Source organism: Trachemys scripta, chromosome 6 (assembly GCF_013100865.1).
Source record: "Trachemys scripta elegans isolate TJP31775 chromosome 6, CAS_Tse_1.0, whole genome shotgun sequence".
Classification (NCBI taxonomy): domain Eukaryota; kingdom Metazoa; phylum Chordata; order Testudines; family Emydidae; genus Trachemys; species Trachemys scripta.
In genome coordinates, this window is record NC_048303.1 from 98,748,711 (window position 1) to 98,765,430 (window position 16,720).

General features: G+C 40.9%; 1 protein-coding gene across 1 annotated transcript in view; it reads right to left on the bottom strand.

Moving 5' to 3' along the window:
• FOCAD (focadhesin) overlaps nt 1–16,720 on the bottom strand; it is a 194,394-nt gene that overhangs the window by 102,665 nt on the left and 75,009 nt on the right. The window contains exons 12-13 of the mRNA XM_034774465.1: nt 577–681; nt 58–159 (exon numbers count right to left, since the gene is read on the bottom strand). Of these exons, the coding sequence (XP_034630356.1) occupies nt 58–159; nt 577–681 (207 nt within the window). The remainder of the gene's footprint in view (nt 1–57; nt 160–576; nt 682–16,720) is intronic.

The following is a 16,720-nucleotide window of genomic DNA, read 5'->3' on the forward strand; positions in this document are numbered from 1 at the left end:
CCCTTTATTGGTATGGATGATCTCCAAAACATTACAGACTGCACGATTTTTTCTAACCTGTTTCTCCCATAAGGATGTCATCAGGCGTAAAGTAATAGGTCTAAGCTTTGGCGTGCTCCCCAGCACCTGTATCACACGTAAAATCTGAGCGATGCAGACCTGAAAGAGATTTTTCACCACATGCATTTGTTATTTTAATATCCATGAACAAGGAGATGCTTCATTTGTGTCAAATATCTCAAAGCCCATGGCAGCATCAAAAAGAAATGGGGAGTCATTTTCTAACAGATTTTGGTGTATAATGATCCTAAAAGACATTTTCATGAGATATATAAATACAGTATAGATAGTTAAAGCACAATACATAATTCATCCCTTAAAACTAGTTGTTATATTCCCATCATAAATATTAAGTAACAAGTTATGCAGAAGCTCACAAATCACTTATAATTTTAAGCAAGTTATGCATATCCATGTCTACATTCACTCATTCAATGTAACTAGTTACTTACTAATACAATATACCCTTTATTAACAATCATTTTTGGATGAAGTACGATTTCTATTCATACTGACCTTGTGTACACCCAGAGTAGGCAAAGTATATAAAATATCCCGGTACAAAAAAGGCTCCAGTGGCCTTCCCAACTTAAACATCAGAACTGGGATTAGATTTGGGACCTAAAATAAATGGAAAATATGTAATACATACAAACACACCACTGGAATTAAAGAAGCCAATTGTTATGACATGGTTAACAGCCTATGTAAAGACCAACAATAAATCCAAGAGAGCATACACCCCAACACTCTTCTTGCATTAAAATTAGGGGGGTGGAATTAAAAGACTGACTCTGCATAGGATTCATTTAGAGCTTTTTTTAGTTGCCTTCTTGGAACCTACAAGTCCTGTACCCTCAGTTGACTTCATGGGAAAAAAAAAATCAATCAAACTATTGGCAATAAATGTTAGGCTAATAGAAGAAATGGAGTAATATGGACAAAATAATAAAAATAGTAAAATCACAAGCAACCCTTACACAGCTGTTTTCATCCATAGATCTTAAAAAGACTTACAAAGGTTGATGCGTTACTTCATTTTACGGATGGGGAAAGTGAATCACTGAGAGGTTAAATTACATGCTCAAGGTCACATGGCAAGAAAGTGGCAAGAACTAAAGCCATGTTTCAATTCCCAGTCTCATGCTCTAACCATTGGACAACAATGCTCCTCAGCTACACCACCTCACTTCCAGAAGCAAAGTTTAGTTGAATTATATCATAACCTTTGTTATACTACAGAGTATAACACTTCAGGTCAGGTCAGGTCAGTCTTGAAAACCTGCTGAGGCCTTAGAGCAGTGTTTCCCAAACTTGGGACGCCGCTTGTGTAGGGAAAGCCCCTGGCAGGCCGGGCCAGTTTGTTTTCCTGCCACATCTGCAGGTCCGGCTGATCGCGGCTCCCACTGGCCGCGGTTCGCTGTTCCAGGCCAATGGGAGCTGCTGGAAGCAGCGTGGGCCGAGGGATGTGCAGCTCCCATTGGCCTGGAGCAGTGAACCACGGCCAGCAGGAGCCGCGATCGGATGTGGCAGGTAAACAAACCGGCCCGGCCCACCAGGGGCTTTCCCTACACAAGCGGCGTCCCAAGTTTGGGAAAAACTGCCTTACAGTATTTAAAATATTCTTCATATTCAGAACACAGAAGTATACGGACTACTGAAAATATGGAGGTAGGGGTAGCAATTTATTTAAATCAAAATTAGCAAGCATAGGGGTCACCAGTTTATATTTCATTGCTTTCATAACAATTAACAGATTTTTAGTTTTGTTGGGCACAAGTAAAGATTTAGAGGCTTTTCATTGTTTGCTTACAATAAAACGGCCTTAACATCTTGAGTGCACAGATCTACTGGAACCCATAGAAAAGTTCTCAATTTCCTCTCTATCTAGACTGCATAACAAATTCATTTTAGTTTGAAACTTTCATTCCAAACTTCCATTGAAAGAAACAGAAGATACATCAGAAAAATCCACATACCATGTCAATGAAGAATGAACTGAAATTTGATTGTCAGTCATTCTACCAGAATTCTCATGACCCTGTATCACAACTCTCAACACATGAAGAAAAAGGAATGTTACTTAACCCTCAGTTCCCCTTTCCTTCAGATATTGGTTTCCATAAAATATTGTCTTACATTTAACCATAGGAGATAGCCTTTCGTGAAACAACCTGCATCAGGGTATCCTATCGTTCTCCTAGAGCAGTAAGGCACGTTAGGAAATTCAGTATTTTGTAATGTGTGGACTTGATTATTTCCAAGTCTTTTGGATTTTATGCAATTATTTTCATTATACTGTCACTGGATTATACAGAGTTCTCCATTTCAGTCTTAGTATTTGCTTCTTGAGTGGATCACTGTTCCAAACATTTTCTGTTACCTTAAATTACTGTAACCTCAGAACTTTTTCCAATGATCCCAAGATTGGACAATTTTGTTGGCTGGAAACATGAGGATAACCGGAAACCAAAACCTATACTTATTAGCAATGGGTAAATTGGCTCAGATAAAAGACAGAACAACCCTAACACTAAATCCCTCAAAGTAGTAGTAAGTCAAACAGATTACAAACCTCTCTGAAAAAAAAAATTGGTATGGTCTGGCCAACCCTTTATGCATGCAAGATGTAGTATTTTGTACCAGGACTGCAGACTACTGCAGTAGTTTTCTCCTGGTACCTATCTACATTCCACAGTGTGCCACAAGATGATAAAATCTCACAGCATACAAAAGATCCATCCTAGCAAATGAAAGCCACTGATCTTGTAATGGGAGAAAGATTCGCTAGTGAGCGCTGGGATTTTATAATCTTCAGGTTGCAAATTTCTATGCATCATCATCAGAGATGGTCCCAAACCAAAAATCCAGCAATTTGTTACTATCTTTATACGGGATCAAGCCAAACCCCAGATCTGTACTTCTGCAATTTTTTAAATAATTTTAAAGCCCAGCTCCAAGTTTGTCATCTGGGGGCCTAGACTTAATATTTATAAAATTAATTTAAAATTTAAAAACATCTCTTGTAGGTTTTCAAATTAGTTATTTAGAATCCCTTAGCAAAAATATTTCCTTTTGTTAAGCTTTTTCTCTCACACAGTTTTTAGCTGAAGTGCCATTATTTCTCTTCCCCTGCTTTTCAAGATGACGACCCACCACCAATAAAGAAAGCAACTCTTAAGTTAAGAGATAACAATAGCTGAGCTTGAGTGTAACAAAGGGTTTGTGATACTATCGTGCAGCAGAAACAATAAAGGAGTCAGAGAATTTAACATAATGCACATTAGAGTAGAATTTCACCCAAAGGGGCAATTTTAATGCAAGTTTCATAGTGCACTGTTCTCTTTCTGCTTGCTATGTCAATCTGAAAGTGTCCTTTTTCCTTGCTCCTTGTTCTAGGCTTTCAATCTTCTGTAGAATTAATAAAGAAATTGAAGAGCTCTTCATTTTTATAGGAATTATGTTTTTAATAAAAAATTGTTTTAATCTAGGAAGAGGATGGCACAGAAGAGTGAAGCCAGAAAGGAAAAAGGAACAGGCAGAGGGAGGAAGTCAGGCAGATATCAAGCTTGAACTGTGCTTAGGCCCCATTTTCACATCCTCCCATTTAACATGCATGATAATTTCTTCTGTAAACAAGATTCTGCGTGGGCTAAATCTTGAAAATCTGGTACCTCAGGTTAATTTTTACCCAAATGTTTAAATATTAATTTTCCTTTTAAATTTTAAGATACAGATGAACCTACTAAATAATTGCAAATAGAATAGCAATGTGGTAATGGATTAGTTTACAACTTCCTGGCCACAACCCTTTAAAACAATATAGGACCTACTACATTTACAAAACGAGAGGGGTGGATATATGAAGAGATGCTGTTAGATGGCATATCATCTCAGCTAGTGAATCACTGTGGCTGATCTGGCTGGGCAAGAAACAGCACATGTTAGTCTTATTAATCCATGTAGTGAGGCCGAGTGGCCTCGCTCCGAGCAGGAGAGGGAGGGTCCACTACACTTCCCTGGGTGGGCAAGGCCTATCCTGCCCTGCCCCCCCTCACTGGAAGTGCGGGGGCAGGGCCAGAAGTATAAGAGGAAGGCCCTGCAGCACAGTTGGGGCACAATCCTTGAAGAAGGCCGTACTGCCGTGCCCAGAAAGGGAAACTACACCCACACCCGGTGTGACGGGTTGGATCACAGAAACCCCCTTTGGAGCTGCCACCAGATGTGCAAAGACTACCCCTGCTTCTGCTTTCCCTGCCAGCTCAGGACTCCAGCACCCTGTCTTGCTGAGCCAGACACTCCCGTCTGGCTCCAGACACAGATCCAGGGTCTGAATCTCCTGTCCCAAAGCTGCAAGTTTACCTGAAAACAGCTCACAGTAGTGTGCTTGTCTTTAGCACTCAGATGCCCAACTCCCAATGGGGTCTAAACCCAGATAAATCCGTTTTACCCTGCATAAAGCTTATGCAGAGCAAACTCATAAATTGTTCGCCCTCTATAACACTGATAGAGAGATATGCACAGTTGTTTGCTCCCCCAGGTATTAATACATACTCTGAATAAATTACTAAATAAAAAGTGATTTTATTAAATACAGACAGTAGGATTTAAGTGGTTCAAAGTAGTAACAGACAGAACAAAGTAAGTCACCAAGCAAAATAAAATTAAATGCGCAAATCTATGCCTAATCAAACTGAATACAGATAATCTCACCCTCAGAGATGCTTCAGTAAGTTTTTCTCAGACTGGACATCTTCCAGGTCTGGGCACAATTCTTTCCCCTGGTACAGCTCTTGTTGCAGCTCAGGTGGTAGCTAGGGGATTCTTCATGATGGCTCCTCTCCCTCTCTGTTTTCTTCCACCCCTTTATATATCTTTTGCATAAGGCGGGAACTCTTTGTCTCTCTGGGTTTCCACCCCCCCTCACTGGAAAAGCACCAGGTTAAAGATGGATTCCAGTTCAGGTGACATGATCACATGTCACTGCAAGACTTCATTACTCACTTGCCAGCACACACATATACAGGAAGACTCACAGGTAAATACAGCCATCTGCAGACAATGGGAGTCATCAAGATTCCAAACCATCATTAATGGTCCACACTTTACACAATTACAATAGGCCCTCAGAGTTACATTTTATATTTCTAGTTTTAGATACAAGAGTGGTACATTCATACAAATCAGATGATCATACTCAGTAGCTTATAAGCTTTGTAATGATACCTTACAAGAAACCTTTTGCATGAAGCATATCCCAGTTACGTTACATTCACTTATTACCGTATTTTCTCTAAAACTATTTCAGTTACATTATATTGACTTATTATCAAGTTTTTATAAAACCATATAGACTGCACAATGTCACACCCGGCTGTCCCATAGCTGCAGAAGTGGGAGACCCCGACGAGGAGTGGCTGCAGCATACCTCCAGGAACCTGAGGAGCCCTGGAAGTGAGAGGTACCAAAGCCTGGGGAGGCAGGAAGTGGCCTGGCCATGACTGTCTGGTGCCCAGCCCTATTGTGGGCCTGGGAACTAGAGGACCTGGGGGGCCTTGCTCCACCTCAGGCGGAGACAAGGGTCCTAGACTGTTCTGCAGCTTCGTGCCTTGGCCAGACAAGCCCGAAGGCAACTTAAACAAGTGGCCTCCCTCCAAGCAGGAGAGAGAGGGTCCACTACAATCCAGATAAAACTAAGTCCCAAGCAGCCTCCAAATTACAACCAACTCAGAATTAACCTATCTGGATGGGACATCGAGCAGATGGCAACTGTCAATTAATGGGGTAGCATCACAGACTGGAGGATGCTTGAAAGATATGGACACTTGTATAGCAGCAGTTGATGTGTTTTGGGCCTTTCAGCAGCTTCAGTGGGGATGTCACGACTTTAAGCTTGCTACAAAGCTGTGGATCTACAGACCTACAGTTATACCAACTCTACTGTAAGTCAGTGAAACATGAGTGTTGACGAAAACTGAAGTGCACCATAATGACATTTTTGATTCTTATCTTCATCAGCAGCTCCATATCAAATGGTAGGACAAGATCAGAAACGAGGATATTCGAAACCTAACCCAACAACTGCCTCCATCATCACTGGTTCAGTTTCAGTGGTGTTCCTGGTACAGACATATATTAGGATGGAAGGCCAATGAAGCGTGAAGCATGTTTGCTGCTAGATCGCTGGCAATCATGTGGTCACCAAAAGCTTGAATATCCAGCTAGACCACCTTGACGATCTAACTAGAGATTGATCTGGGTGGTGCACAATCTGCAAGGAGGCTACATCACTTTGGGATTTCCCATGACGATGATGAAGCCCAAAACAGATGATTTATAAAACTAGTAATTACAAAAGATATCAATAGAAATGTATAATGTTTTTTAAAATGTTTCAATGGTGACAATTTATTTATCTAAATTATTACGATAGTGCTTATCACCATAGCATCTGGGTTCTGAACAGGTAATTTGGAGCTGCATGGCAGACTTCAAAGTGGATTCAGCTCTTTGCCTTTCTCGGGTGTTCTTCTAGGATTTTTTTCTCCCCTCCCTATATTAATGATCCCCTGTCCCCTTCCTAGATTAATGATCCCCTATTATGTTATTGTCAGAAGTAAGGAATAACTTCTAACCTGTGTATTTGCTAGCTTAATCCCAGGCAGTCTAACAAGTGCAATTGGGCCCCATTTGAGCCTCCTGATTGGCCAAGCCGCCTGACTGGTTGAGGGGATTAGCAGCTCTTCTCTTAAAATCAGTAACAGGACACTAGCTGCTCAAAGCATTGGCCCACGACTGCAATAGCTCCTGCACCTGCTCGTTCCCAGCCTTGCTCCCACCCTGTGTTCTAGCCCTGCACCTGCCTTGCCTCATTCCAGGTAACCCAGTTGAAATTCCTGACTTTTGACCCTTGGCTTTGGCATTTGGAATCTGGCCTCTGAATGGGGGTTCCTGACATCTGCTAAGAGTACTAGGCCTGACTCCCACTCCAAGCATTAGGCACAAATGCACACGTCCCAGTCCCTAACAGTTATAGATTAAAAGCTTTGAAAAATAAATAAGCCTTGTAGTGCACTCCATAAACAGCAAGACTTTGGTTTCATTTGATATTTGTTCCAAAAGTTGAGTCCTTAATCAAAATTGCTCTATCTCCACTACTCAAAAAACTTTGGCTAGGCCTAGTTAGCTGCACTGATCTGGAAGTGTGCAGCTGCCTAAATGGATTTTGATGTAGTACAGTCCTGAACCATTGATAGCTTTGCAGATTAAGACCAAGGCATCAAACAAATTTATTTCACTTCTAATTCACACATGAAATATTCATTATTCCTTATATAAGGGGACCATAAATCCCAACTTTACCAATATAGTCCTGGCTTTTCATATCACCATGAAACACCCTGATTTTGGTTTTGTAATTACAAATGGTTTGTTCAAGGCATATTATTATAGCGATCAGAACTTGTTCCATGTATACTAGGAATAAAAAGTCCCATGGAACAAGTGTTTAGTGTAATGAACAAAATTTGGAGAGATAAGTCAAATGAGCAGACACTATCAAAGCTGTTCTTTTGTTCAAAATAAAGAAATATGCATGAGTCACGGCTGAGTCAGAAACTGGCAATAGTAACACCAGCACTTACATAAGTACATATATAATTTTTGAAGTGCACTTTTGTCTTTTTATATGATTAGTTCACAACCTTATAACATGTTGCTGCAAGTGTCCCAACTTTTTATTATGAAAATATAGTCTCTCTAAGGGACATAGGTACTAATTTAGGGATAGAGCTAAGTAGTTCGTGGGCAGCTAAATAACCCCAGACTTTGGGAAGAGTTTTGTGACCCTTGTTGCAATTTTGAAAGAAAACCCAGTTGTATGATTTTTATGGGTTTTATTACAAATTAATTAAAAGACACACTTAAAATAAATTAATATTCTAGCCAAAACTAACTATTACAAATCTTACTAACTAATTAAGGATAAAACAGTACAACTATAAAATCAAAACCACAATGGGAATTGAGTTAACAAATCAAGCTGACAATATGGAATAAAATCTGCAACTGACTAAATCATTGGATGACCCCAATCATGACATTAACTTAACATGTAATCAATTCCTATACATATTAAACCTGAAGACCTAAGGAGGCAAAGTCTACTTCTCAGCCTTCTAAAGAAGTACTTAAACTCCTTCAAGGTCGCTATTATGAGGTGACTTCTAGGATTGACTCCCTCCCTCCCACCGGATTTATCTAGTAATTGCCATACAGAGTGATTAACCATATCCAATGCCCCTTTTTAGGATGGAGTAGTTTCTGGAAACATTCTTTTATAACCCACGGTGACACAAAGTGATTTAGGACAGTATTTACTCAAAACTTAAACGTTCATGTGCTATTTCTTCAACACTCACAAGCACACACCCGTACACAAACCCTCTCACACACACACACACACACACACACACACACACACAGTTAGAGAAAAGAAAAAAAAAATCAGGCATCCCTGCCAAATAGATTACCAAAAAAAGAGGGGGGGAAAGGTTACTTTGAGAACAGGATGGCTCTATTGTAGTCTTGGACTCCTCCTTCCTAGAGGAAGGAGAGGCAGAAGCCCTTCTTGGTATTGTGGTGCCCAGGAAGAATTGCACCTTCTTCCATATTTACCTGGCTCTCTAAGGATGTAATCCAGTTCACTCCTAGAAGCCTTCTGAGAAAATCATGGGATATCAGGTTTCACAGTCCAATCCGGGTTGAGAGTGAACAAGCTTGACCTTTGGCCAGCCTAGCACATCCTCTCTCTTTTACTGGCAGCTTTGTAACAATATAGCTCACCAAACTGCAATAGATGTACTCCAAAAATGTGAAGATCATGTGAACACCAAGAGATTACTCCACGGGTGCACTTTTGGCCCCCCTTCTCTGTGGGGGTAAAGATGGAACGGTTCCTCTAAACCACTACAAATTTTGGATGTGATCAAGAGCATTATTATTTCTTACATCACTCATACTTCCATTCATTCATTTTCTCAGCATTTCTTAAAATAGTCTTTTTACTGGCAAAAAATTGAGAACTAAAACTTTACTTATCTGGATAAAGGGCTCTCTCTTAGCAAAACAGCTTTCAGAGTTTATTCATAAAAACTTAAGGTAAGAAAAAAATAGAAGTGTAAAAACAAGAAAACCTGAAACTTCTTCGGTTCAATAACTGTTAACAGTTCCAAGATCGCATAATTGGTTGAAAAACCATACTCAGAGTATTTATCAATGGTTCGCTGTCAAAATGGGAGGACATATCTAATGGGGTCCAGCAGAAGTCTCTTCTTGGTCGGATACCATTCAATATTTTCATTAATAACTTGGATAATAAAGTGAACAATGTGCTTATTAAATTAGCAAATGACACTAAGGTCAGAGGGGTTGCTAGCATTTTGGAGAACAGAATTAGAACTCAAAACACCCTTGACAAATTGGAGAATTGGTCTGAAATGGTCAAGATGAAATTCAAGAAAGACGTGCAAGCCATTACATGTAAGAAGGAAAAATCAAATGCACATATATAAAATGGAGAATACTTGGCTAGGCAATAGTACAGCTGAAAAGGATCTGAGGTTTATAAGGGATCAACAAATTAAGTATGAGACAAAGTGATGTAGTTGCAAAAAAGGCTAATATGATTCTGGGGTGTTTGTTTTTGTTTAAACAAGAATTTCATATGCAAGACATGGGAGGGAACTGTCCCACTCTACTTGGACTGGTGAGGTCTCAGCTGGAACAGTGTGTCCAGTTTTGGGCAACACACTTTACCAAAGACTTGAACAAACTGGAGGAGAACTACAAAAATGATCAAAGAAAAGGTTAGACAAACACCTGTCATGGTATACTATGTATACTTGGTCCTGTTTCAATGCAGGAGGCCGAATCAGATGACCTCTTGAGGTCTCTTCCAGTCCCACATTTCTATGATTCTATGAAAAATGAAGTTTATAAACTAAGCCTCACTCTAATAGGACCATTTATCACTTATCACCTTACACTTACAGCTCCTGTTTTCTAGGCAATAATAGTAAGATATTCACTTCTAGTGAGGAGTGCTGGGTGGGTGGAATGGGGCAAGCCCCCACCCCCTGACCCTGCTCTCTCGCTGGAACGCCGGGTGGGCAGAGCAGGGCAAGCCCCAACGCCCCGACCCAGCTCCCTCGCTGGAACGCCGGGTGGGCAGAGCGGGGCAAGCCCCAACCCAGCTATGCCCCTGCCTCAACCAAGCTTCACAATCATTGGTGAGGACAGTATTAAATGGTTTGTTTAAAATTATTTAAAACTTATACTGTATATGTATATAATGTCTTTTGTCTAGCGAAATTTTTTTTTCCTGGAACCTAACCTCCCCTATTTACATTAATTCTTCTAGAGAAATTGGATTTGCTTAACATCGTTTCGCTTAAAGTAGCATTTTTCAGGAACATGACTACAACGTTAAGCAAGGAGTTACCGTACAATTTTTTTTTTTTTTTGTGGGGGGGGGGGGGGGAGGGGGCGGTTTCTGAAAAATTCTCCAAAGTCAAAAATTTGTCTGGGTTTGTAACACAATGATTTTTTCATAGTTTTAGCCCTCTTTAGTGAAATTAATGACTAGTGTATATCACTGCTTCAAGATGCAGCATTCTCTAGACCAATCATGCCTCTCTTCCACCCCTTCCTTTCTTTTTGGTCTCAAGATGTTTTAACTTTATGATAAATTACAAGTAGCAAATGTATTACTGCCTAAATGATAAGAAAAAACAAGTTGCTCCAAAAATTAGACTGCTTCCACATTATTAATTGAGTCACAACACATATCCTATCCTTTTCACATATGTGATACTCTAAAGATTAAACGTAGCAAGGAAATGAGGAAGAAGGGACATTGCATACATACACAATGTGGATGAGTTACATTTCCAGTGTTAACTTTTTGGAATGTCTTGACTTTTGACAGTTTGATTTTGTAACCAGAAAATTCTATCAAAACTAGATTTTTTTGCATTTAATTTTCCTGTTTTGCTAAGAAGAAGAAAAAAATTAGAAAGATCCTGAGTCCTGTGGCCTTGAGAGCTGTGACAACAGAGCTTGAAAGCTCCTTGGTCTTGATAAAAACTGCAGTCCTGCAGAGCTTAGGTAAAATCCTACCTCCACTGACATTAGTGGCAAAACTCCCTTTGACTTTAATGGGGCCAGGATTTCATCCATTGACTCTGCAGGTGTGCCACAGAAAGTGTTTGTGAAATAATCTTTGGGATGACACCAGGCCTGGACAATTTCAGCCGCAGAGGAATTTGTTTGGAAAGTTATGAAAAACTGAAATTCAGAACGGACATTCTATCTATCATACTTGTATGACTCCCACTGCCTTACAATCTTCCATCAGGTATTATACCCGCAACACCACTGAGAGAGAGAGCTATTATTCCCATTTTACAATTGGGAAACTGAAGCACGGAGAGGCTAAGTGTCCAAAGTCACATAGGAATCCTGTGATGGAGCAGGACCTTTAACCTAAGCCTCCCAAGTCTTAAACTAGTGCCTAAACCATTGGACCATCCTTTTTCTCTTGGAAGTTGGATCTCTATTATAATTACAGTGGATGTTATTCATACCTGACTGCATTAAAGTTAGAACACCATCCAGATGTTTATAGAAGTCCAGACATTTGGTTACAGCAGTATGTAAGCCCTGAAAGGTCAATTTCCTCAGTCCCATCCTCACTCTGCAGTGGTCAGGAGAAGCTGACTGAGAACACATCTGATTTGTTCAATATCAGCTTATTATCTGAGCAGTATGAATTCGAGAAGACTGCATGATGTTCTGTGACAATTATGATCCCCACAGCAAATGATTTTTTTTTTTGTTAATAACTGTTGAAATGTTGTCTGAAGCTCTATGGGAAACATTAAACACTTGCTAGTAAACTTACATAGCTATCAGTTACACAATCCTCTATTGGTATTTCCTTTTGAATTTTGTAGTTAAAAAACAACTTCACTATACATTGTGAGTTTAGAAAAACAATACGCTTTAGCATCACAACCCCTTTCCCCCTAATTTAATGGATAAACAAGACTTGCCTGGGTACCCGTCAAAGATAAATAAATATTAACTCTTCATCGGTTGTTGAACAGTTTCAAAAAGCCAACATGAAGATTCATTAGCTCTTAGTGCATATGAACATGCTCAGAAGGCAGACAAATGTGTTGCCTAGCAACAGTGCATTTTACATCCCTCATCATCCCCAAAGATGGAGCAGTTAGGTCAAGCCTCTCATTAGCAACCCAACAAAGGGTTTCCAGGGTTTTGTGTGTGTTTGTTTGTTTATTTTGGGTTTGTTTTAATTATTCTATTTGAAAAAAATGTTCAAGCATCCCAACAGCCACTCTTAAAAATAAGTTTAAATATGCTACACAAAGATCTAACTGTAACAAAAGCTGCTATTCCCCAAACCAACAGGATTTATATGCACATTCACACATCCCCTGCAATTTGGGGATTTATTTTTAAGCTATAAAACAATTAGTCTCTTCATAAGCAGATGCTGTGATTGACTGGAGGGAGTAAGGGGAAAACAGAATCCATCATTCCCCTTTCCCTTTCTCCCTGTCTGAATTTTTTTAATGGATTTTTTCCCCAAACAGCTCCTATGCTACAGCTGCTAATAAAATTATCCTGAGATTAGCTCAATAATAAAATTATACCCAAACAGAACAACACTTTACAAGGATTACGATCCACAGTTTAAAAAATCCAATTCTCAATTTAACAACCTGGTTGTAGAACATTGACCTCGTATCAATGGCTTTTCATTCACGCCTCGCTTTCTTAACCTAAATACATATTGCATGGGAGAATTCATCTACGTTAATTCGACAATATTAGAGAGAGTAAGATCCTCTCATCACCGCAAACAAAAAGCAAATGGAACTGCAATTAGTTTTCTAGGTTCTACTTCAAAATTTTACAACACTGGATTCATAGGACTAGATTTTCCAGAGTTCACACTCCAACATTTCCCATTTAGACATCTAAATGAAATGGCTGGTTTTCAAAAAAGTGTTCAGCACACAGCAGTTTCCAGTGAGAACAGTGAGAGCTGCTGAATGCTGAGCACTCTTGGAAATCTGGTCACTTCATTTGGGTGCCCACGTGAGTGTGTTTTTTTAAGATTTGGGCCCAATTGTGATTCTGAGCACTTAAGAGAATCTGGTCCATATGTTCTATAAAACTGCATGTGCTTCAGCATCCTAATAAACTTGTAGCAAACATCCCTCCAAGATTCTGTCCACAGAATGTATTGTAATATGCCAATTCCACTAAAGCCATTCTCTGGTATTAATAGCAGCAGACTTAGAATAGTACCATCGAGTATTACTTAAGACACTTTTCAGACACCCACATCAAGTTCAATGGATTTTTACACATAGCTTCTAGATGAATAAGAAGAACATATTTTGCTTTTTGTCATCTTCCCCCCTCCACCCCCACTTTTTTTCCCCCCTCCGAAAGACAGGAGATAATGCATCTTCAGATGAATTTCCCAGAAGGGTGTCATTTACCACTAAAATATTTCATTCGAGCAGTTGAAAACCATAAAAGAGTGAATGTCCTCTAGAGCCTCATAATCCCCTAATAATGGTAATAGATCTTGTGTTACTATTCACAAGTGACCTCTCAGTCAGATGATTTAATTTTTTCCCTCTGCAGCATGGTTGGTTTCACACACAGTGTAATAACAGTTTTTGCACAACAAGACAATTCATCCGATTAAAAGGACTGTATAAAGTCTTTCATGAACAGCATGTGTCAGTGCAGCTCAGTAATGATTTGATTTAAGTCAGCTTGATAATATATGCACTGTTATTCATTCTTTGGCCTTTTAAAAAGATTTCTGGACTTTCTTCCAGAATGTTTCAGACCATTACTTCAACACTTTTCGGCTGGTGAGATATTTAAAAACTGATCAGATATAATCATTCATCTTGAACAATAAAATAGGCTTTTCAGGCTTCTGCCCTAGGGTAAGAGAAAAAACAGAAAAAGTAAAGAAAAAATTATCTATAGGTTTTATGAAAAGAGAGGGGGGAAAAGAAGGGTGCTGTGTGCAAACCTGGTTATTGCAATCATTTTTACTAAGAAAATTTCTGCATGCTCCATTAATTTATTAATGTCTGTGTCAAAAGGTATATCAAGATTGAAATGGAAGACCTGTTTTTGAGCGCCAGTCACTCTCATGAGGTAGAGTTAAAATAAATGCAAAACTCAAGGAAGAGATGTAAAGTCTATGCAGCTAAATTCAAGCAATAAAGATAGGATTCTACTCAGACAGCCTCTCCCTGACCCTCTTCCATCCAGCACATCACTCTGCCACATACAGACTAGACCTGCGCCATGAAGTATCTCTAGCTTTGCACTAATCATCAGCACCACAAAGCAGTGGAATTATATCAGCAGTAGAACCACTGATTATTTTAAACACTAAAATGGACTGCACAAAATTCCCCCTGGATCTTTTCTCCACAAACTCTGCTATGTCAAAAGTATTCCACCACTTTGCATCTCTTCATTCAATTCTACCTATACACCCATCACTATTCCTACTGAATCCTTACACACTTAGACCTGTTCAGATCAGGGTTACAATGACATGATGCTAAGAACATCAGCAGCAGCCAGTCACCTATCTATAATAGTAATCTAAATGTTGCTAACATCAATGGAGATGAAGAGTGTTAGTAATAGTGGCAAAATTTTGGAAAATGTCCTTAGTGTACTAGAGCTTTTGTCTCCTGCTTTCACTCATAACTTTCAGACTGTCGAGCCTCCTCCTGTAGCAGTACCACCTCTATCATGATCAGTGGAACTGGAGTCAGAGGGTCCATGTTCTGGGGTGGGGGGGGGCGGGGAGGAAGGGAGGGGGAGTGTTATTGAGGAAACACTAGGAAAACAGAGGCCTTGGCTACACTTGCAGCTGTACAGCGCTGTGAGTTAAACCTGTCTTCGTACAGCTGAGTAGGGAAAGCGCTGCAGTCTGTCCACACTGACAGCTGCCCAGTGCACTGTCGTGGCCACATTTGCAGCATTTGCTGCGCCATTGGGAGCGGTGCATTATGGGCAGCTATCCCACCGAGCACCTCTTCCCATTCTGGCGCCGTGGCTTGTGGGAAGGGGGCGTGGGTGCAGGGCATTCTGGGTCCTGTCCCAACGCCCCGTGATGCATCGCTTTGCATCCCAGAAATCCCTTTGTTTCCGTCCACCTTTGGCACCATCTTTAAACGGTTTCTGCGCAGCGCGAACCGTCTGCGGGAAAAGGAGTCCAAACTGCTGAGGCGTATGCTGACTTATCTCGCCAGCACGTCACGTTTGGCTGTCAAACTATTCCTTAAGATCCAAAGTGACTGAGAGTGAGGAGTCAGACGATGCTATCGAGCCGCGTAACGCGTACAACACGAAATTGCTTGTGGCATTCACGGACATGCTCAGCACTGAGGAACGCTGCTTTTGGGCTCGGAAAACAAGCACTGAGTGGTGGGATCACATCGTCATGGAAGTCTGGGATGACGAGCAGTGGCTGCAGAACTTTCAGATGAGAAAAGCCACTTTCATGGGACTGTGTGAGGAGCTTGCCCCCACCCTGCGGTGCAAGGACACGAGATTGAGAGCTGTCCTGCCAATGGAGAAGCAGATGGTTATTGCAATCTGGAAGCTGGCAACTCCGGACAGTTACCGGTCGGTCGCAAACCAGTTTAGAGTGGGAAAGTCAACCGTTGGAATCATGTTGATGCAAGTTTTCAGGGCCATTAATCACATCCTACTCAGAAGAACTGTGACTCTGGGTAACGTGCAGGACATAGTGGATGGATTTGCACAAATGGGGTTCCCTAACTGTGGAGGGGCGATAGATGGGACGCACATTCCTATTCTGGGACCACTCCACTTAGGATCCGAGTACGTTAATCGGAAGGGGTATTTCTCTGTGGTTCTCCCGGCGCTTGTGGATCACCGTGGGTGTTTCATTGACATTAACACAGGCTGGCCCGGAAAGGTGCATGATGCACGAATCTTTCAGAACACTTGGCTGTTCAGGAAGATGCAGGCCGGGACTTTTTTCCCAGAGCGGAAGATCACGGTAGGGGAAGTTCAAATGTCCATTGTGACCCTTGGAGATCCCGCTTACTCGTTAATGCCATGGCTCATGAAACCCTAACACAGGGAGCCTTGACAAGAGCAAGAAATGGTTCAACTACAGGCTGAGCCGGTGCCGAATGACTGTGAAGTGTGCCTTTGGCCGTTTAAAGGCCCGCTGGCGATCTCTGTATGGGAAAGCTGGACTTGGCCGAAAACAGCATCCCCACGGTTATATCCGCATGCTGTACCCTCCATAATATTTGTGAAAGGAAGGGTGAAAGCTTCACTCAGGCATGACCTCCGAGGTTCAACACCTGGAGGCTGAATTTGCACAGCCAGAGAGCAGGGCTATTACAGGGGCCCAGCGCGGGGCTGAAAGGATAAGGGATGCCTTGAGGGAGCAATTTGAGGCTGAAAACCAGCAGTGATATCTGGTGCCCTGCACGGGAGTGAAGTGCAGTAGTTCCAATCTTTAGGAATCAGTGTTTGCTAAGCA